Here is a 23312-nt window from a genome sequence, read left to right as displayed (position 1 = left end):
CTGTCTGTTCTCTATTGAAATTCCCTAGTGTTTTTACAATGCAGACCATTTTTGTTATTTTTAACTCTTGAGATTTCACAAGGTGACACTTTTTCTATGCACTGCAGCGGGAACCGAAGAATACTTTGGGTTAGCTCCAATGCATGTTTTCTACAACACTCTGCTCCATTTTGGTGAGGACAGGGCACATAGAGATCAATTGTTTTCTATGTGCCCTTGCAGAGACCTACAATGAACAGGTTCAGGGACACGCAAGTTTCTGCATGCAATGTGAACAAGCCCTTTAGGAGAGGATTTCCTAATCTTTGAAAGGACTTCCTTGTGTGTCTCTTTAATCATCACCTACTCCTATCTGAAAAATAATCTTTGCCTAGAAATATTTTAGTGTGTGTGTGTGTGTGTGTGTGTGTGTGTGTGTGTGTGTTTTTTTTTGTTTTTGTTTTTAGCAGTATTTACTAGAGGGGCGTCATTGTTTTCATATTGCAGTGGGTAAAATTATGAGTTAAATAAATACCCAGCGGGTATCTGGCACAGATAATCTTATATATAAATGTTGTAGTTAAAGTGTTCCCTTGGTTATTGTTACTTTTGAACCAAGTAAATTTAGAAGACCGATTTTTTTTTTTTTTTTTTTTTTTTTTTTAACTTTTAATATAAAAAAAAAAAAAAAAAAAAAAAAAAAGTTTAGGCAAATTGTATCAAGATGTATAGATATCTACTTGTCTTTATAGTAAAAAAAAAAAAAAAAAAAAAGAGAGAGAAGACAAAAGAACAAGCTTTATTGTTAATTGAAAAAAATGTAAATATATATTTTTTGCTTTCAAATTTTAATTAGCAGTAAAATAATTGTTCCTGAATTTTGATTGGTCGCTATGGACAGTGGCTTCACGTGAGATCTTTTGTATTGCCACATTCTGGTTCTCAGTAAGTACATTAGTTGATGGAAAATATGTGTAAATATAACAAACCTATTGACATTCATGTTAAAAAGCAGTCTTGTCACTAACCACCAAAAGGTAAAGGCAGCATGTAAAAAAAAAAGAATAATAATTGTGCATCATTTGGGACACCCATTAGGAAAGGGCATAGGCCTGCAGGAAGGGATGTGACAAAGGTGTGTTATGTATGTCTGACCCCTGCACTTTTTGCATTTAAGTACTCCTGGCCCTTGTGTGCATTGTACAACTCTGCATGCTTGTACTACTCATTCCTGACCCCGCAGTCTGCGTGTTATCCCCCCAACCACTGTGCATTATATACTCCTGACCCATGTACACTGTGCATTATATACTCCTGACCCATGTACACTGTGCATTATATACTCCTGACCCATGTACTCTGTGCATTACATACTCCTGCACTTTGCTCTGTGTGGTAAATTCTTCTGAACCCTGCATTTTACGTGTTATGTATCCATGCCCAGCCCTCTGTATTTTACACACTTCTGACCACTGGGCTTTGTGTACTCTTGACCCCTGCACTCTCTGTATTACATTTTCCTAACCTCTGCTTTTTTGAATTGTACACTTTTTCTCTGTTCACTCCTGACCCCTGTTCTGTGTTACGCACTCCTGGCCCCTGCACACTGTACGTTGCGCACACTTGGCTCCTGCACTCCTGACTACTGCCAGCTCATGTTAAACACGCCTGACATTAAAGTGTTACTGAACACAGGACCCGGCATTCAATCTGGCCTCCCACAGTACACAGAATATGGAAATGCAATTATTTTAACTGCTGAATACCTTTTTTTTCCCATCAGCAGTATATAGCAGTCTTATGACTTATCAGTGTCTGGTCGACCCCTGGTTAAAGCTTGTAGGAGGAGTTTTAATTCTCCTCTGACTGTCCTATGAGACTGCAGGACCCTTGGCCCTTCTTTCTGGACAGTGCTGATTGGCCTTACGCTGATCACATGCATCTTCCCAAGAAAAAAAATACTCTTTAGCAATACACACCAAACTGAGCATGTGCAGAGTTACTCCAAAGGCTCTGTTTTATCAGGAGATGGATTGGGGGCTGTGGAAGAAGGGGATGATCAGAGAAGACAAAATCAAACCGCCTTTTTACACAATGTGTAACAACCATGCTTTTCTGCATATACAGAATGGTTTTACTGTTGTGGGTTTAGTAACAATTTGAGCACTCCTAACCCCTGTACTCTGTGGGTTGTTACTAGACCCTGTATTGTACACCCCTGCTCACTGTATATCACACACAGTGGCCGAAACAACGTGCAGCACCTGAATGTTAGTCCGCACTTGCCTTAAAGCAAGTCTCAAATCCAATTAATCTCAAAACCAAAGATTTTATATATTGCAGCTTACCAATCATCAGATATGATGGCTGCATTCGTTTTTAGGCTTTTTTTCGCTTCTGTTTTCACCTGGTTATCTGGCCAGTAACATACCTCCTTTATTAACGTGTAAAATCATGGCAAAATATCAGCACCATTGTGGGCACCCTTTTTTTTTCCTTTGTCAGGAAAATGCAAAAAACAACCTTTTTCGGCTGCCGAAATTTTGGTGCATCTCTAGTTACAGCAACATTTTTATTTATTTATTTTTTCTTTCCCCTTTTGGCATAGCATTTTTTACATAAATGGATAAAAACTGATCATTGTAAACACCCCTGTTAGAGTTAAATGGCTTATCTAAACCCTCTAACTGCTACTACTGCAGGGCAGCCTGTTCTGTTGCAAAACAGACTTACTGGCCAGATCACCAGGTGACCATAAAAGAAAGGAGGAAAAATGCAGCCATCACATCTAAGAATTGGTAAGCTGCAATTACAAATGTTTGCTGTTTGGGTTAAATACTAGTTTAATAGCTTGTATTACCAAAGTATACTACACGTTTCATCCTCCCAAGGTCATTCAGACCACAGAAGCCCTTATCTCTGATTTTATACTTTTTTTTTTTTTTTTTTTTGTGCTATTCAATCAAAGTGAAAAAACGTTAAAATAGATTAAAAATCTTCAGATGAAACATCCTTTAATAAAACATAATGAGTTAGAGCAGCAATATAAAAGGTACAATGTAATTCATAGAAGTGTAACGTTCAGATATTCTCTTATTAGATGTCAAAAATAATAAAGCCGAGAGATCCTGACTGCCAATAAATGTGTCATTACGTATTTACGATTCACAAATGGGGAGTATTAATCCTAGCACAAAACCTGAACATTTGATTATATCTATGATTTCTAAAATTGATGGGGAGAGCAAGCTGCGGCGATTTGTATATATAAAGAGCCTTTGCCTGTGCATGCTTCACCCAGGGAAGGTGTTCCTCAAAGCCTGCAGAAACGATTGCAGTTAGACACACATTATGCACTTCTAAAATAAAGCTTCTTCAGCTCATCCTAAGATGCTGAGCTAATGAATGTACCAAGAGCTGTTTTTCTTTTTAGGTGTGATCAGATGTGTAATGCTGCTACCATGTACCTAGATTAAAGGTCTGTGCCCTGTAATAGCTGCTGAAATACTCTGTGTTCAAGGCTGTGCAGTAGTTCCAGCCCAGTCTCTTCTCTGTCATTTTAACTACAGGTGAGCTGCTGGTTTGTTTCTTACCTGGCATTTCCAGTTCATTTACCTGCAGCATGTAGGTGATTTATATTCCCTTGCTAATTAACGAGCAGTGTTCATTATGTTGGGTCTATATTTAAAATTTTGTAGTTTACTATTAATTGCTCATTTTGCAGCAGAGGTTAGCTTTGAAAATAAATTTCACACCTGTCTGTGTGAAATCATGCTGTCAGTAAAGAGAGATCTTGCTGAATTCCCCTGGCTACGCCAGTACTTTATGTTCTTTTTAGAAGTTACTCTGCGCAGAACTTCGCATTCGGCTTAATTCACTAAGCTACAACACATGGAGTATTTGCCAGAACAATTGTGATTTTCAGCTCTCTTTGCTGGCGACATGGCCATTATGGTGAATATCCGTCATCATAGCTTTTTGAATGGAATGTTCTTATTTTGAGTATTTTTGGGGAAAATTTCAAAACATTAAAATTGACATACATATATATATATATAGTTGCATAGTTAGGTTGAATAAAGACACCAGTCCATCCAGTTCAACCCGAGTGAGTGTCTATAATTGTCTATAAATCTGCCTTCATAAGTTTTACTTGTATATCTGCTGTCTTTCCCTTTCTAGACTCTAGAAAGTGCTACAAAATTTTGTTTCCTCATTCAGCAGTGGGTGTGGAGTCTGGGCTCTCACTGCTGATTGGAGGAAAGGCACCCCCCCCCTCCACATAGAGGAACAAAGGAACATGCAGAGCTGTTCTGTGAATAGACAAGCTCTCTGCCTATCTACCTCCTAAGCTCCCTCCCCAATACAAATTTTCAGCTTCTGTTATCTTGTGTGTCACAACTTGTCAGAAGTGACCCTGGAGCTTTGGAGAGAGATAAGTAAACGCTACAGATATATGTGCTTAGGTCAAATTTCATGAATTGGGTTTACAACCACTTTAAGGTTTTGCTTTTTCACCTGGTAATTCTATAAATAAGCTACTTTCTATCCCTGGATGGTTATGTCACTCGTCCACTGTTTCTCTGAAGAGAGCCATGGTTTCTTCCTTTGTTGCTCTCTTGATTATAGTTTTAAAGGCCACAGTTGGACACCCCAAAATCTAATTTGGTTTAGATTTTTTATTTTTTTTGCAAGTGCCTAAAACTATACAGGATGCCAGGGATGGATCCTGGATGGGCAAAATATCTCTTATTTTGTTTGTGGCTCCTTTAAGGTGCAGTAGGGGGCTAATGGCCCTGTATGTGGGATTTTTAAATATAGGAAACACTATAGAGCAGTGTTGTAGGAGTTGAGGATGAGACCGGTGTATGAGGAAAACATGTTTGAGCTGCTGAATTGTACTGTCGAGGTGTTTCTGCGTGTGTCTCTGCGGGGAAAATATCTAAAAGTTCTGAGATTATTGGTTTGCCGTTTTTGAGAAAAAGGTCTGTTTCTGTTTTTATATGGCTGCGCTGGTGATCCTTGACACACTGTACGCACAATTATTAGGCAAGTTGTAGTTTTGAGGATTCATTTCATAATTTTAAAGCGGAGGTCCACCCTAAAATGGACCTCCGCTCATCGGAATCCCCCCCCCTCCGGCGCCACAATCGGCACCTTTCAGGGGGGAGGGGGGTGCAGTTACCTGGATAATCCAGGTAACTGCACCCACTTCCGGGCTAGCTCTCTGCGGAACGAGCGTAGGTTACGCCCCCGTTCCGCAAGCGCCCGCCCCCTTCAGCAAGTGCCCCGCTGCCTGCTGGGAAACACACAGCTCCCAGAGGCAGCGGGGACCATCTGGATTGCGCCGCGCGGCTCGCGCATGCGCAGTAGGGAATTGGGAAATGAAGCCGAAAGGCTCCATTTCCTGATTCCCATACCCAAGATGGCGGCGGGACCCGGCAGCCGAGCGAGCGATCGGCTTCGGGTGCCGACATCGCGGGCGCGCTGGACAGGTAAGTGTCACTATTTAAAAGTCAGCAGCTGCAGTATTTGTAGCTGCTGGCTTTTAAAAAAAAAAAAAAAACGCGGAGTCCCGGTGGACTCCCGCTTTAAACCTCAAACCTGAATATTGAAGAAAGAGAGAGAGAGAGAGGTTTTGGCTTTCTTAGGAGAATCTGTGTGAGCAATTATTGGGCAACTATTAGTGCCCGTTCACACAGGGGCGACGCGACTTGCAGCGCGACTCACAGACGCGACCTGCACACGACTTCAGCGGCGACTTGCAAAATGACTTCTGTATAGAAGTCAATGCAAGTCGCCTGAAGTCGCCCCGAAAATACTACAGGAACCTTTTTCTAAGTCGGAGCGACTTGAGTCGCTCCTATTAGAACGGTTCCATAGTACAGAACGGAGCGCGACTTGTCAGGCGGCTAAGTCGCCTGACAAGTCGCGGTAGTGTGAACGGGCACTTAGTGTGCAGAATTATGCAACTAAGTGAAAAACAAACAAAAATGTTCTCATCTCACTTGTTTTCATCTGGCAGGCTCCGTTCACATCTGAGTGATCCAATTTGTGGGCGAAATCGCTGCGATTTAAGTGCTGTAAAGTCGCACAAACAGAATCGTGGGGCGCCTGTTGTCCTAAATAAGTTCTTGTCCCTCTGGGGACAGGGGCTTTTTCCTGACAACCGTGGGCAGTGGTCGTTGTAGGTCTACGGGCGGGGGGGGCTTATTGGAATCTGGAAGCCCCCTTTTGACAAGGACGGGCCCCCAGATCCCAGCCCCCCACCCTATGTGAGTATGGAGCCTACACAGTTTTTTTATTTTTTTTATTTTGGCAAGGGGTTCCTCCTCAAGATTTCTACCAGTATTGTCGGGGTCAAAGTCTGATCCTGTTCGCCTGAAGTCGGGCGTAGGTCGGACATGAAGTCGCAGGGCAAAGTCAGATCTACAATCATACGACTGTTGTGTTGGACCAGTGTGAACCGACCTTAATGTGAGAATAATAAACAACGCAAAATTTACAAATACACATTTATGACATAACAAAAAAATCTCCAGTTTTTTAAGAAGGGCCCACAAGTTCTCAATAGGGTTTAGGTCAGGTGAGGAAGGGGACCGTATCATTATACTTTCATCTTTTAAGGCCTTTACTGGCTAGCCACGTAGTGGAGCACTTCGATGCATGGGATGGAGCTTTGTCCTGCATAAATATCATCGTGGTTTTCTTTAACCACTTGCCGACCGCCGCACGCCGATGTACGTCGGCAGAATGGCACGGGCAGGCATAAGGGCTTACATGTACGTCCTTGCCTGCCCGCCGGTCGGGGACCCGATCGGGCCCCCGCCCGGTGCCTGCGGCGGTCGGTATTCGTTCGGGAGCGATCCCGGACGAGGGGACGGCCATTCATTCATGGCCACCCCCTCGCGATCGCTCCCGGCGAATGAAATTGTCCGGTGACATCACTTCCTCTCCTGTAATGTAAACACAGGAGAGGAAGTGATGTATTCTCTCCTCCGTGTCGGTAGTTTTCGTTCCGGCACCGAGGAGAGAGCATCGGTGAGTTGCACAAGCACTACACTACACAGTAGAACATGCCAGGCACACTCACACCCCCCCTTTACCCCCCGATCACCCCCCAATTACCCCTGCCCCCCCAGTCACAGTGACACCAATTGCTTTTTTTTTTTTTTTTTTTTTTTGCATTGGTGTCATTTGTGACTGTAATAACTGTTAGGGCAGTTAGGGTTAGCCCCCTTTAGTTCTAATGTGCCCCCCTAACCCCCCCAATAAAGGTTTAACCCCGTGATCACCCCCCGTCGCCAGTGTCACTAAGGCAGGGTTCACATTGCAGCGGTTTATGAGAACGAATGTGATTCGCACCGCACTGCAGTGCAAATCACATCCGATCTCTGTGCGATTCGAGTTCAGCCATTCACCGCACCCGCCACACCCGCCGCACCCGCCGCAAATTCGCACGGGACCCTTTTTTTGGCCCGCAGCAGAATCGGATCGCATGGGTGTTCACACCATGCGATCCGAGTTTGCAGATCGCACTGCGATATGCGAACTGATCTGGGGGTGTCAGTAACATTTCACTGACACTCCCAGCAGTTCGCATAGGGCAGTGTGAACTGCCGCCGGGAGGCATGCGATGCGGAACCCGCCGCGGATTCGTGGCGTTTCCGCATCGCTCCAGTGTGAACCCAGCCTAATAAGCGATCATTTTTCTGATCGCCGTATTAGTGTCACAGGTGACGCTAGTTAGGCAGGTAGGTATTTAGGTTCGCCGCAGCTTTTTATAGCGCCAGGGACCCCCATATACTACCGCATAAAGCCCCCTGATTGCCCCCTAGTTAACCCTTTCACCAGTGATCACCATATAACTGTTACAGGTGACGCTGGTTGGTTAGTTATTTTTTTATAGTTTCAGGGCACCCGCCATTTATTACTTAATAAAGGTTTAACCCCCTGATCACCCGGCGGGTGTCATTTGTGACTGTAATAACTGTTAGGGCAGTTAGGGTTAGCCCCCTTTAGTTCTAAGGTACCCCCCTAACCCCCCCAATAAAGGTTTAACCCCGTGATCACCCCCCGTCGCCAGTGTCACTAAGGCTGGGTTCACATTGCAGCGGTTTATGAGAACGGATGTGATTCGCACCGCACTGCAGTGCAAATCACATCCGATCTCTGTGCGATTCGAGTTCAGCCATACAGATAGTATGGCTGAATTCGTGTCGCACCCGCCGCAAACTCGCACGGGACCCTTTTTTTGGTCCGCAGCAGAATCGGATCGCATGGGTGTTCACACCATGCGATCCGAGTTTGCAGATCGCACTGCGATATGCAAACTGATCTGGGGGTGTCATTAACATTTCACTGACACTCCCAGCAGTTCGCATAGGGCAGTGTGAACTGCCGCCGGGAGGCATGCGATGCGGGAACCCGCCGCGGATTCGTGGCGTTCCCGCATCGCTCCAGTGTGAACCCAGCCTAATAAGCGATCGTTTTTCTGATCGCTGTATTAGTGTCACAGGTGACGCTAGTTAGGCAGGTAGGTATTTAGGTTCGCCGCAGCTTTTTATAGCGCCAGGGACCCCCATATACTACCGCATAAAGCCCCCTGATTGCCCCCTAGTTAACCCTTTCACCAGTGATCACCATATAACTGTTACAGGTGACGCTGATTGGTTAGTTAGTTATTTTTTTTATAGTTTCAGGGCACCCGCCATTTATTACCTAGTCTCACTAGTGTACCCCTAAATTTAGGGGTGTCTACTTTCCAAAATGGGGTCATTTGGGGGGGGGGGGTTTGTGCCATCTTGGCATTTTATGGCCTTCAAAACTGTAACGCCCTTAGAAAGCCTGAAGGCGGTGCTTGGTTTTCGGGGCCCCGTACGCGGCTAGGCTCCCAAAAAGTCCCACATATGTGGTATCCCCGTACTCAGGAGAAGCAGCAGAATTTATTTTGGGGTGTCATTTCACATATGCCCATGGCATGCGTGAGCAATATATCATTTAGTGACAACTTTGTGAAAAAAAAAAAAAAAAGTTTGTAATTTTCCCGCAACTTGTGGCAAAATATAAAATATTCCATGGACTCAACATGCCTCTCAGCAAATAGCTTGGGGTGTCTACTTTCTAAAATGGGGTCATTTGTGGGGGTTTTGTGCCATCTTGGCATTTTATGGCCTTCAAAACTGTAATAGGTAGTGAGGAGTGAAGTCAAATATTTACGCCCTTAGAAAACCTGAAGGCGGTTCTTGGCTCCCAAAAAGTCCCACATATGTGGTATCCCCGTACTCAGGAGAAGCAGCAGAATTTATTTTGGGGTGTAATTTCACATATGCCCATAGCATGTGTGAGCAATATATCATTTAGTGACAACTTTGTGTAAAAAAAAAAAAAAAAAAAAAATAATTTTTTTTGTCATTATTCAATCGCTTGAGGCAAAAAAATAAAATATTCAATGGGCTCAACATGCCACTTATCAATTTCCTCAGGGTGTCTACTTTCCAAAATGGGGTCATTTGGGGGGGTTTTGTACTGCCCTGCCATTTTAGCACCTCAAGAAATGAGATAGGCAGTCGTAAACTAAAAGCTGCGTAAATTCCAGAAAACGTACCTTAGTTTGTAGATGTGACAATTTTTGCGCAAACCAATAAATATACAATTATTGACTTTTTTTTTACCAAAGACATGTGGCTGAATACATTTTGGCCTAAATGTATGACTAAAATTGAGTTTATTGGATTTTTCTAATAACAAAAAGTAGAAAATATCATTTTTTTTCAAAATTTGCGGTCTTTTTACGTTTATATCGCAAAAAATAAAAATCGCAGAGGCAATCAAATACCATCAAAAGAAAGCTCTATTTGTGGGAAGAAAAGGACACAAATTTTGTTTGGGTACAACATTGCATGACCGCGCAATTACCAGTTAAAGCAGCGCAGTGCCAAATTGTAAAAAGACCTCTGGTCATTTACCAGCAAAATGGTCCGGTCTGAAGGTGGTTAAAGATTCAGACTTTTTCCTGTACCACTGCTTGAAGAAAGTGTGTTCTAAAAACTGGCAGTAGATTTGGGAGTTGAATTTGAGTTCATTTTCAATCCAAACAGGTACAACTAGCTCCTCTTTCATAATACCAGCCCATACCAGTACCCCACCTCCACCTTGCTGGCATCTGAGTTAAAGTGGAGCTCTGTGCCCATTACTGATCCAGCCACAACCCTATCCATCGGGTCTGTCAAGAGTCACTCTTATCTCATCAGTCCAAAAAAAAAAGCTTAGAAAAATCTGTCTTCAGATATTTCTTGGAACAATCTTGACATTTCAACTTGTTTCATGTTCAGTGGTGGTCAGGTTTCAGCCTTCCTTACCTTGGCCATGTCTCTGAGCACTGAACAACTTGTACTTCTTGGCACTCCAGGTAGATTGCAGTTCTGAAATATGACAGCACTGAAGGATAATGGGTTCCTGGTAGTTCCACGTTTTGATTCTTGTCAAATCTTTGGCATATAATTTGCATCTTCCTTTTTTTTTTTTTTTTCTTGTTGCGTTTCTTGCAATCCTGTTGACTGCAACAAAACATTTGATGGTTCTGTGATCACACCCCAATATTTTAGCAATTTTCAAGAGTGCTACATTACATCCCTCTGAAAGACTTTTTACAATTTTTGATTTTCAGAGTCAGTTTAATCTTTTCCTTTTTTTTTTTTTTTTTTTTTTGGCCCATTTTTGCCTGAGGAAAAGAAACTGCCTAATAATTTTGCACACCTTAATATAGGGTGTTTGATCTCCTTAGGCCCATATAAGGATGGCGGGTAATGGAATCTGATACCACTCTTCATGCAAAAGTCTGAATCGCAATCCTGCGCAATGTCCTTTGTCTTTCAGTCAGTTGACCACAACGACAACTTTTGCTTTTCAGATGATGTGTTCTGGGAAACTGTATATGCCATCATAACCTTTGATACCGTACCTCATGACACTGCAAATAAAATAGTAACTTCAGTCACAGAGGCACCAGCTAAGAGGGCAGCAACAATTTGCCCTCTGAAACTCAATAAGCTTTGACATGACTCCGTATTACCAGCAGCACACATGGGGAATGATGAAAGTGAGGCTTCCCACCTGTTAGCTAGGTGTCTTATCACATAGCAAAAGTATGTTACATCACTTTTGCTTGCAACGCACAACATTTTGTCCCTTTCGCACCTGCAAATCATGTAGTGTTTCCATATTTTTTTTCCAACCCCTGTATGTTTGGCACAGAGGAAACTGGCTGTTCACTGTCTTCTTGGATGGCAAGTCCTGTTATGTCTCCTGGAGCTTGGAGGCTTCATAAAAACTTGAAGGGGATATTGGGTCCATGTTTTGTTGTCGACCAGCACATGCTTACAGGGCTGTGCACACCTGTACAATGCAACAGTTAAGGACTGAACTGAAGCCAAAGAAGGTCTCCACCCAGGAGTCATGGGGAAGCTAATGCAGCTAATGATGGTTTATGTGGGCACCAGATTTTGAGTTCTCTCTGGATGATAGAGACAAGGGCCGAAGTCTGAGAGTCAGAGCAGCATTGCTGCAAAGAGGAAGGCTGAAGTAATTGCTTATGGCAGAGAGATGCTTAACCCCTTCCCACCACCGCCTCCCAGCCCTTTAAGAACTTCTAGATACCGATTGCAAGTATGCACTGGGAGCTTTCCGGTCCCCACTATGCGAGGGGTGCTCCCTCTCGGCACAGGTTTGTGTTTGTGTAAGGCCTCATATATGCGTGTGGCCAGTGGTAAGAGGTTAACAACCCCTGTGTGGGTAACCACTTGTGTTTCAGTGACTTGTTCTTTTATTAAAAGTGCACAAAAATTCCAAAAATGGAGAGTTGACTGCGTGTTTAGAAGTACTACACTTGCGCTAATTTCCAACAGCATATACACTATAGTACCAAAACTATTGAGATGCCTGCCTTCACATGCACATGAACTTTCATGGCATCCCAGTCTTCGTCCGTAGGGTTCAATATTGAGTTGGCCCACCCTTTGTAACAACAGCTTCAACTCTTCTGGGAAGGCTGTCCGCAAGGTTCAGGAGTATGTCTATGGGAATGTTTGACCATTCTTCCAAAAGTGCATTTGTGAGGTCAAGCACTGATGTGGACATAAAGGCCTGGATCAAAGTCTCCACTTTAATTTATCCAAAAGGTGTTCTATCGGGAGGTCAGGACTCAGGCGAGTCAAGTGCCTCCACCCCAAACTCTCTCATCCATGTCTTTATAGACCTTGCTTTGTGCACTAGTCGAAATCATTTGGTGGAGGGGGGACTATGGTGTGGGGTTGTTTTTTATGGGTTGGGCTTACCCCTACCCCTCTTAAGGCATCAGCATACCAAGACAATTTTGGACAATTCCAACTTTGTGGGAACACTTTAGGGATGGCCCCTTCATGTTCCAACATGACTGCGCACCAGAGATCCTAGGGAATAAAATAGCGGTTGTTGCAATATTTTATGTCGCATGCCATTTGCGCAGCAGTCTTTCAAATGCATTTTTATTTGGGAAAAAATACACTGATTTAAAAAAAAAAAAAAACGAAAGCAGTAAAGTTAGCCCATTATTTTTTTCTCATCCAAAAGTTTTGACTACCTGGTTTTTTATTTAATAAATATATATATATATATATATATATATATATATATATATTTTTTTTTTTTTAAATCTAAATCATACATGCAAGTAAACTGGAGGTTTGTTTTGTTTTGTTTAATAAATGTTTAAATGTAACATTTTCTGTATCACTTATGAAGGCTGCTTTCACACTGGAGCGGGCAGTCGTTGATGGTAAAACGCTGCTAGTTTTAGGGGCGCTTTACCATAATTTTAGCGGTGTTATTCGGCTGCTAGTGGGGCACATATAACCCAGCTAGTGGCCGAGGAAGAGGTTAAATGCGCCTGTGAAGCACCGCTGCCAAATCGCATTGCATGCGCTTCGGCAGTGGTGCCCATTCATATCAATGGGCAGGAGTGGTGGAGGAGCGGTATACACCACTCCAAACGTGCTGCTTGCAGGACTTTTTTTTTTTTTTAACATCCTGCCAGCGCATCGCCTCCGTGTGAAAGCACTCTGTCTTTCACACAGACTGCAAGGGAGCCATTTTACAGGCACTTTACAGGCGCTATTTTTAGCCCAAAAGCGCCTTAAAAACGCCCCAATGGGAAAGGTGTGTTAGATTTTATGAGATGAAGGGTGGTTAAAAAAAAAAAAGGAAAATAAATAAAAAATCGGCCTAACATATTGGCCCAAAAAAAAATCGGCATCATATATCGGCCACCATGATTTCTAAATGTCTGCATCGGCCAGAGAAAATCCCATATCGGTCGACCTCTAATATGTATACTGTATATCTGTGGTGTTTCTCAGTTTAAGAGTTTTCTAAATGCAGGAATTATTCTGGAAAACTCTGTGCTATTGTCCTCGATCATTAGGCAATGATATTCTAATCCTGACTATGCTATGGCAGTTGTACAGTATAGGGAGAGAATTGGTATGTGAGCATATGTTCCTGTCAGTAGCTGAAAGCGTGATTCAAAGTCATAGAGCTGCAGCCCCCTTTCTCTCTTCCCATAGGACTGCTGTGCTCACTGAGGGCTGCGAAAGATCTAGAGGCACCTGAAAAGGTCATTTTGACTTTGAAGCAATTTAACTAGTGTCACATTGTGTGACATTCTCCTTTTTTATATAGGCATATCTATCTTCTGTTAAGAGCTGCACATTCTAAACATTGATGAGAAAAATGGGCACAATAAACCTCCATATGGTTTTTCAGCATTTGCCTTCATCTGCAGCACAAAGTCACACTATGTAGATGATGTCTGATGCAGGCGATTTCCATAATTGGGTCATGTTGACCTAGAATGTAATACTGGATTACATAATACCATTTATTAAACAAACACAGCTTGTAGGTGACCAGGCTTGGTGAATATGGGAAAAGTGACCGCCAAGTAAGTTCATTATGGCCATCTGAGGTGGGAAGCCACTTTTTGGGACTAATGCAACTTTGCTAGTTCAAAGGTGAAGTGAATAGAGAATTGTTTATGGAGAGGAGAAATGGTGCAAGTAAGGATTTACATTACTTACATTTTGTCTGTGCAGTGTTTTATGTTGGTGACAGGGTCTCTTTATGCTTGAAGTCTCCTTTCAGATTGCACATACATCACCGCAGTTCATCAGTCTTGCTGGGCTCATGTAGAGAGGAGAAGTGATGTTGCCCTTAGGAAACAGTGAAATATATTGCTTTTATTTTCCTATCTGCTCCAGAAAAGTAGCATTTAGAACCTGGTTACTGTATCACCTGTGCTTCCCTCCTGTTTTTTATACATGGTGCCTATTTTATTTCTGGTGTTATTTATACTACTTGATAACTGTTGTCTGATTTACTTTAAAAAAAAATAACTTTCTATTTTGGAGGGTGCTGTTAAATGCCGCCATTTTATTGCAATTAGGCACCTGGCTGCAGTCCAAAAAATGGTATGATAATTTAGTATTTGATCATCCTGGGTAATCCTAAAAGGAAATGGGGCCCAGAGAAATTGGCTGGCAGCATAGTATGTTAAACAGCAACATTTTTTTTATTTTATTTTATTTTTTTTTTCCCCCCAAATGGTTTCTGTAGAGCATTCCCAAAAATGTGATATGAGATACCTGTATGGCTGTTGCATCTCCAACACATAGATAGGGTTGCAGAGTTAATTGTCTGGAAAAGCTCTGGAGCATGATGCCAATGATTGATTGAATATTTTATATTGATTTTCTTTCTATAGAGTACATTTTGATAGAGATTTTGTTGCCATTATTCTTTATCTCCTGCCATTCCTCAAAGTCTAGAGTATGATCTAGAGAGGATTCCCATTTGAGCATATATTTTAGGTTAATGAACGGGGTCCATAAGTATAATGTTTAAATGTCTATATGTGTCTCATATGAAATGTTTACTGGTGAGGCCTTCTAGACCAAAGCTCCCTGAGTGGGGTCAATAGGTTTTATTCGGAATGGAATTGGCATAGTGTTTCATTTATAGATAACTAAATAATGAATTTGATGGGAGATTTAAAATAGATTTAAAATCAGGAAAAGGAATTGGGGTCCTCTTTGTGTCTTGGAAACAGTATCCCAGAAACCAAATCTGCTTTCTGATTTTTAATACTGATGTAGTGATGTTTTGTGCTGGATAAATATAAAATATAAAGTATTCTGTATTTTCATGTCACTGCAGCTTATGGCACGCTAATTTTCTCACATGGCTACCACTTGGTTGTTGAAGGGGAAAAAAAAAATATTTGTTTACAAAGTTCATTAGATCAATATGAAAATTACAATAAAATTGTATAAGTAAGCAGTGAATAATCACCGTTGCTTTTTTGCTGCTCTCTTGAAGTCCCATAATTTCTGAATCTATATATATAGTATAGTTAAAACAGTGTAAGGCTGGGTTCACACTGCTGCGGGGGGAGATCCGGATGTGATTCGCACCGCAAATCACATCCGATCTCCGAGTTGCGAGTTCAGCCATACAGATAGTATTCGCGGCGTTCCCGCATCGCAGCGGTGTGAACCCGGCCTAAAAGTATAAAATAAGTGAAATAATGGAAAAAGGAATATTTTTTAACGCGCCGTGCCCCGCTGAGCTCACGCGCAGAAGCGAACGCATACGTGAGTGGCATCCGCATATGAAAACAGTGTTCAAACCACACATGAGGTATCGCCGCGATCATGAGAGCAATAATTCTAGCCGTGGACCTCTTCTGTAGCTCAAAACGTCCAACCTGTAGAATTTTTTTTTTTTTTTAACGTCACACATGGAAATTTTTAAGGATAAAGGTTTGTCACCATTCCACGAGCGGGCACAATTTTTTAAACGTGACATATTGGGTATCAATTTACTCGGCTTAACATCATCTTTCACAATGTAAAAAAAAGGCTAGCTTCACTGGTGTCTTTTTTTTATTTTTTTAATAAAAAAAAAAAACTGTGATTGTAAGACCACTGCACAAATACAGTGTGACAGAAAGTATTGCAGAGACTGCCATTTTATTCTCTAGGGTGTTTGAAAAAAAAAAAAAAAAAAAAAATATATATATATATATATATATATATATATATATATATATATATATATATATATATATATATATATATATATATAGTTTGGGGGTTCAAGGTAATATTCTAGCAAAAAAAAAAAAGATTCCAACTTGTAAACAAGTATGAAAAATAGGCCCGGTCTTTAAACAGATTTAAGCCCGGGGTAGTGTATGGCAACTCTTTGATTCCTTTCTTTCAATTCTTTGGAGATCATTCATTTGCTTCATGTGTTCATTTTCAGACAGAACATATACAGGCCCTGGAGTTGCCGGCTTGGTACCCGATAATCAAACAGGAAGATGATGGCACCAGTCGACAACATGTGCTGCATCCCAGGTATAAAAAATAAAAATAAAGCTTAATATATTCTAAATGCAGAATGTTTTGGTCCCTGTGTTTTTGAGTGTTTTTTATTTATATTGAGTGTATTTCATTCATGAAGTTGCTGCTTTCTTTGATAGGAGTAGATTATGGAAGATTTTTTATTTTATATTTTTTTTTGTCTCAGTTCCCCCAACTCATTACCTTTTGTCAAGCTAAGAATATTGTCAAGTAGCCGATTGGCTAGACAAGCTGCGGTGACTTTACTCTAGGGAGTCTCGCATCAGCTGCTAGGAAGCCCTGCAGAGCTCTAGGCACCATGTCATAGGAGATGCTACCTTTTGAGATTTGTCTCTTCTGTGAACAAAGAAAGGTTGCGCTAAAAAAAACCTGGCTCAACAGAAACGTTAACCTGCCATTTCTGAACGCCTCCTGGAAATTCTGCATGGCTATCTCTGGCTATCTCTAGCTATCTCTGGCTACAGTGCTTTGACTCAAGGTATTGGTGGGAGAGGTTCAGTATGGCAGCCTAACATTATGACAATCAGGTATAGAATCAGCGATGGTATTTTATGTATTTCTCATCACAGATTTCTTGTAGCTGCGGTAATGTAACCCTTCCTACTCTAACTGGTCATATTGTAATAAAGATTTGGGTTCCACGCTAAGGGCTGGTTCACACCACAATTGCCTGTTGTACCATGTACTCGTATGAAAAAAAAATCTTGTTCTCTTTTGTATTGTTTCCTTTGTGTGAAATCCCTGGTGTTCCTGCCAATCCCTCTGCTATCCTATTAAAAACTGACCACGCTAAGCAGGGGAACACACCGTGGTCAGTTCTCTAGCTTTGCTGGGAGTTCAATTTGTTCTGTTCCTATGATCAGACTTGTCCTGACACCCACGTGCACAGTTTTTCACTGGGAAGATGGCAGTTGGGTGATTTGGTTGACCAGTATCTGCTAAAAACATAACAATCCCTTTTCGATGGGCAGCCCATTGAATTTTCACCAGCATGCTAAAATGTCTGTAGCCATTCTTCTGCTTTCAGAAGCTCCTCTGTGGGGAAGTCCTGGTAATTTTTCTGTTTAGCTATAATATGATTTTAGCAGGGTTTGATAAATCCAAGGCAGCTTACAGTGTAAAAACAAAAAAAGGACCAGATGCATTTACATTTAGGAGTCATTTTTTTTTTTTTATGTTCATCAGTACATCCCAAGTCCCCTGGCATCCCAGTGTCTTGCTATCTTTTACTGTAGCATTGCACTCTGCAGGCTACCCACAGCAATGCTGCATTGACGGGGAACAGCGACATTTTTGCACAAAATGTTTTGTGCCTGTGGGAAGGCGTAGGTAAATGGCATTACCCAGAAGCCTGTTCTCTAGATCAGGACGGGCATATTTGCATAATGTGCCTGGGGAGTATTTTAATAATGTTTGCTCCTGTGCTTTTTGTTTCATGGGGGTCAGCAAACCTGCATTTGTTTCTGAGAATGTTGAACTCAGTAGATACACAGCACACATTTTAAAAATTTTGTAAGGTGTGTGTCAAATGTCTGAGCTCTGGTAATACATTGATATGTGGGATAACACCCCGCTTTTTGTAACTGCTGTGCTTGCTATAATTTTATCTCTCCTCTATGCACACATTGTCATATATTTAGATCATGCATTAAAACGCATTCAGGAAAATGAGCAATACCTGTCAAAGCTGATAGAGAAGTTTCTAGTCCATCAATGTCTCCATCTCGGGTCTTCTGCATGGAATGCCTTATTAAACCTGTACTAAATTGGGAGCATGGCATGTCTCGGAGCTTTCACATGTGACTTTTTTTTCTTAGAATGGCATACTTCTATTTCTATTACATGATACAAGACCTTCAATCTGGAAATAGTAGGAGTCATTTATATATGTAAATAATTAATTGCATTGACACATTTCTAGTTGTCAGGATTAGTATAGCTCACTGATGTGTGAAAATCTGTAGTGTTTAGTCTGCCTGATGGGGCCCCAGTATAGCTGCTTTACTATCATTGTGCCCCCAGACTGTCCTTGTGTCACAGAGGAGACATCCGCCTGGTCCAACTCCAGCCTCAGGGTTCCCAGTGGATGGGGTTAATAAGATGTAGCTGCTGATTATTGCACCAGTTAGCCTAATGCCTGTTTTCTTCTGGATGCTGCATGCATCTCAGCACTAAGTATACAGGCGGGCAGTGTCAAGATATACCAGTGTTCAGATTTCTTGGTGAATTTCTATCATCTATCTCGTGGCAATGACCTTAAAGCATTTCTAAAGGCACATTTTTTTTAATTAACATAAGCATTTTAAACTCCCCTGCTCTGTACAATGGTATTGTACAGAGTGGCCCCGAACCTCTTCTTCTGGGGCCCCTTGCCAGCGATCTTGGCTTTTCTTCTGCTGTGTCTGCCACTGTAGCAAGCTGCTTACTATGTGGGAAGACGTGGGCTTGATCCTGAGCCAGGCTGTGTGTGTCTATAGACACACAGCACATCTGCGCTTCACCTCTCCTTACAGTGTTTAATTGACAGCAGTAGGAGCCAATGGCTCCCACTGCTGCCTCAGTCCCTGTGTATAGAGGGAGAGAAGAGATGCAGCCGGGTACAGCGCTGGATCAAATGAGGTAAGTGTTTAGGGAGAACAGCAAATTGTAGAACATTTGTTTTACCTCAATTCAGGGAATGCATTAAAGTAATAAAACGTTTTACCTTTAGAACCACTTTAAAGTAGAACTAAACCCTCCTCTCCTTTACCACCAATGAAGGTGCTGTCCTAGCTTCTCCAGTTGCTGTGGTGCTGCACATATAATCATTTGTGGCACCAGCCATTTGATGGCTTGACCGTTTGCTTTTAATAAACAAGCAACTTTGACACTATTCATTCATAGCATGCCTTGAATGTAACTTTTTTGCGAAGTGCGGAAATCAATGGGTTTAGCTCCACTTTAAAGTGGTTGTATACCCAATTTTGACATTTCGTTACCTACAGGTAAGCCTATAATAAGGCTTACCTGTAGATAAAATTATTATCTCCTAAACCTGTACAGTTTAGGAGATATTCCCTTTGCTCTGAATGCCCGGCTGAAGGCTTATTAGATGATGATGATGATAATAATAAAAAAAAAATTGCTTACTCGCAAACATGCGTGTCACATATTAACCCCAGCCATAAGCGATGTCCTTAAACCATGTAGCGAACGGTTGGAAGGCTGACGCGTTTTGCAGGACATGTACCCTTCTTCAGAACTAAGCACTTTAAACCTGTGCCAGACAATAAAGCTGCCATTGTTGACGCCCCTTTTTAGAAATGCTAATGGTTAGTACTTTACAGTAGTAGGAAACCAATCAATAACATATTATTATAAAAGGGTTAAGGCATTTCATATTGTGACAGTCTGTGCTTCCATTTTCTGATGTCGCCCTGTTACGTGCAGCATTGATTGAGACCAAAAGCAGCCATGCTGATACACATTGCATAGGTATGAATCGTAGAGGCTGATTCAGGTGTCAGTCCATGCTCCTGGGTGAGTCCCAACCATATGTTTGGGATCTTTCCCCAGCCTGGACTGGTTCAGTGATGTCAGCCAACAGCGGACTTCAGCCCGCTGATGGCTGAAACAGGGCCACAGGAGTGCAGAACGAACTGCACTCCTGTGATCCACAGGAGAAGTACAGCCTAATGAGCTTTGCCTGTACTTCTCCTTTTAAGTATCAGCCTCTTGCAGTCTATTGTACAGTAACTAGGACGAGGGAGAAGCCGCTCAAGGAGAGCTAGTTAGATGTGCTACAGTGGAAGGAGCATGCTGTCATGAGGTGACAGCAAAGTGACAGAGAAGAATTCATCAGTCTCCTGCTTCTACTTGACAATTTGGTCACAAGGTTGGAGTAGGGAGGAGACCTGTAAGTGAAAGTGCAACTTTAGCACAGAAAGGTCCCCTCTCTTGCTAGACAGGGCTGTCCTGTGGGGAAGATCTGTGAATATCTCAGGAATGGATGGCTGGAAATACAAAAAACAGCTTTCGTATTTGTATTTCATCTGTGTATTTTAACTGACTGCCTGCAATTCAGTTTTAACGGAGCACTGTAATTATGGCAGATCTTAGGGTGCCCATTTAATAGAAGATGTAGTCTTTTTTTCCTGTGGCACACCATATTGGCATTGACCAGACTTTTGACTGCAAAAGATGGATAAGAGAGGTCGCCAGCACAAAAAGCTTGTTTCAAACTGCAAAGCTCTTTTTATCACACGATCACATAGAGGAGAAATGTTTCAGAACTGTGTTAATTGGCTCCTGTCTAAATTGGCCCTAGTGTGTGTGTGTGTGTGTGTGTGTGTGTGTGTGTGTGTATGTATGTATATATATGTGTGTGTGTGTGTATGTGTGTATATATATATATATATATATATATATATATATATATATATATATATATATATATATATATATATATATATATAATATATATATATATACATATAATATATATATATACATATACATACACACACAAAATGTCTGAGTTAGGGACCTTATATTGTAAGGTCCTTGAGGGCAGGGACCAATGTAATGCACTGCATAAATTGCCAGCGCTATAATAATTCCTGTAACAAATAAATGCAATCAAATTCCTCATGAAGGGTTCCTGCATAGTCCTTAAAATCGTGCTTCTCTAAAGGAGCTTTGCACTTTGAAACAAGCTTTTTGGTGTGCGACCTCTTATCCATCCCCCTTGAATAATAAATAATTTTGTACTCTTACCCACCCCCCCCCCCCCCCCCAAATTTATGAAAGTGATAATAAGACCCCCCACTATGCACAGTCTACATTAAATATCCATGTTGATGTTGGTGATAAAACGACTGGTGGTACCACTTTTTTTTTTTTTCCCAGTTTTTCCAGTCGTCCATACTCTGTGTCCTCCTCTATCCTAAACCTTGTTCTTTCTTCTTCGGTCCACATCTGCTTTCTCTCCCTCCCTTTGTTTCCCTTGGTAAATGATGCGTAAGCTTCTACATCTGACCACCTGAAGTGATACAAACGCTTTGGAAGAAATGTCTTCTTGTACCTATAATGGGTTGAATGAATATTTAAATATGATTACATGTTTAAAAGGCTTATGAATAGTTTCCTCTTCATTCGAACATAACACAATTATGTTATTGTATGTTTTAGGGATGTTTGTTACGGAAACAGGGCTGTCGGATTTCAGACAGCTGCGATTGATATACTATATTCACCTGTATGCTGTGTCTGTGAAAGTGGACACAAATGGTTTTGCTAATATTTTTTAAAATCGATTTTATTTTCTGATGCACTCTGTTTGCTACATTTTAGGTAACTGCATCTGGGCATACAAAAAAAATTCAGAAGATGGCAAACTTTAATCAGTACTGACTGATGTCAGAAGGGTGATTCTGCCACTAGAGATAATCCGCCAGCACCAGGAGTACTAAAGAGGCTGACTGTGTGACCCTATAGAATTGCTTCTTCTATAGCCAGATGCAGGGACACGTCGCTGTGTCACTGGCCTGAACACTGCTGAATCTCGATTGCTGGTGACAGGAGTGACATCTTGCTGCCTCGGCTACAAAGGGACCAGTGTCATAGGGACAATCTGCAGCCTCTTGGGCTGGCCAAAGATGGTGCAAATTGCTTTCCAGCAACCACTATTCCCCCCCCCCCCCCCCTTCATATATTCAGACAGTGCTGACAGGGGAATCCCTTCTGCTGAGCAATTGTCTGCTCTCGGTGGGGGGGAGGGGAAAGCCATCCCTGCCTGGAGAAGACTGATCATCGCTAGCAACTATAGCAGCCACTGGCGATACTCACAAGAGAATCCGGCAGGCTGGTTGTACCCAAGTTGATTGATCAAGCCTGCCCAATAGCGGTTGCTGTAGAACTGGCTGGGATTCAGACCATGTATAGCTGGCCATAGATGGACTGAATTGCTTTTCTGCAACCACAGGTGTGACCAAAGTGTTATCGGGAGAATACCTCCCGCGGAGCCATTGTGTTCTCATGACGGGGATGGCTTCACCCACAATGATTATTTCTAGCGGCTATAACAGCCAATAGCAATAATTGCATGTAAAATCTGGTAGGCTGGTTGTACCCAAGATTGGTCTTGAGGACATTCAGCCTGCCCATACATGGTTCGAATCTCGGATGATTCAGCAGGAACCGGCTGAGATTCTGTCTATGGCCAGGTTTAGTGATCCTGCAGCTGGAGATTTGGACAAATTATCATCCGCAGGATCACCAATGGCAGTCACTCGTGTCCTCAGCTAGAGTGCAGTGATTCTTGCTGGACAGAAGATTCAAATTCATTATTTTTATTTTTTATTTTTTTTTTCAAATGATTTTTTTTTCTATTTTTACTGTATAGTTTTTCATTCTACATGTATAGTATTTGCAAGAGTTGATATATTTGTGGTTTTCCAGGATGGCCTGGTTCACTTGTACCCAGGATAAAGTTATAGTATTACACCCCCACCTGTGACAACATTACCATCGCCACCATGGTTCTCATCTCTGCTTTCTAAAAGCTGCCTCATCACAGTGAAAGCTTTTCAAACAGGCAGGCTGAATAACCATCAATGTCAAAGCTACATCCCCTCCTGCAGAGTAAAGCAGTACTCACAAAATGCAGTTTACTGCATGCTGCTGGCCACTGATTTGTTTTGGCAATTATAGGGTGATGATCTTCCTTTTTTATTTTTCTTCTCCAAAAACATTTTTCTTTGCAAAGATTTGCATATATTTTCTTCTCATATGCACATAGAGGGCAAGAGAATTTGCATGGTTATTGTAAACACCATGCATAACTATAGTATACACGATTTTCATGGGCTATTCCCATATGTTTCTTTAAATTTT

At 41.8% G+C, this 23312-nt stretch overlaps 1 protein-coding gene across 2 annotated transcripts in view; it reads left to right on the top strand.

Moving 5' to 3' along the window:
* SKIL (SKI like proto-oncogene) overlaps positions 1-23312 on the top strand; it is a 70660-nt gene that overhangs the window by 16827 nt on the left and 30521 nt on the right. For both annotated transcript variants that reach the window (XM_077488001.1, XM_077488000.1), the window contains exon 3: positions 16339-16433. In XM_077488001.1, coding sequence (XP_077344127.1) covers positions 16339-16433 — 95 coding nt within the window. The remainder of the gene's footprint in view (positions 1-16338; positions 16434-23312) is intronic.

This window comes from Lithobates pipiens, unplaced genomic scaffold (genome assembly GCF_037356315.1).
Source record: "Lithobates pipiens isolate NorthernLeopardFrog02 unplaced genomic scaffold, aLitPip1_a1.2 Scaffold_18, whole genome shotgun sequence".
NCBI lineage: Eukaryota > Metazoa > Chordata > Amphibia > Anura > Ranidae > Lithobates > Lithobates pipiens.
Note: the sequence above shows the minus strand (reverse complement) of the source record. Positions and strands in the feature narration are given on the sequence as shown.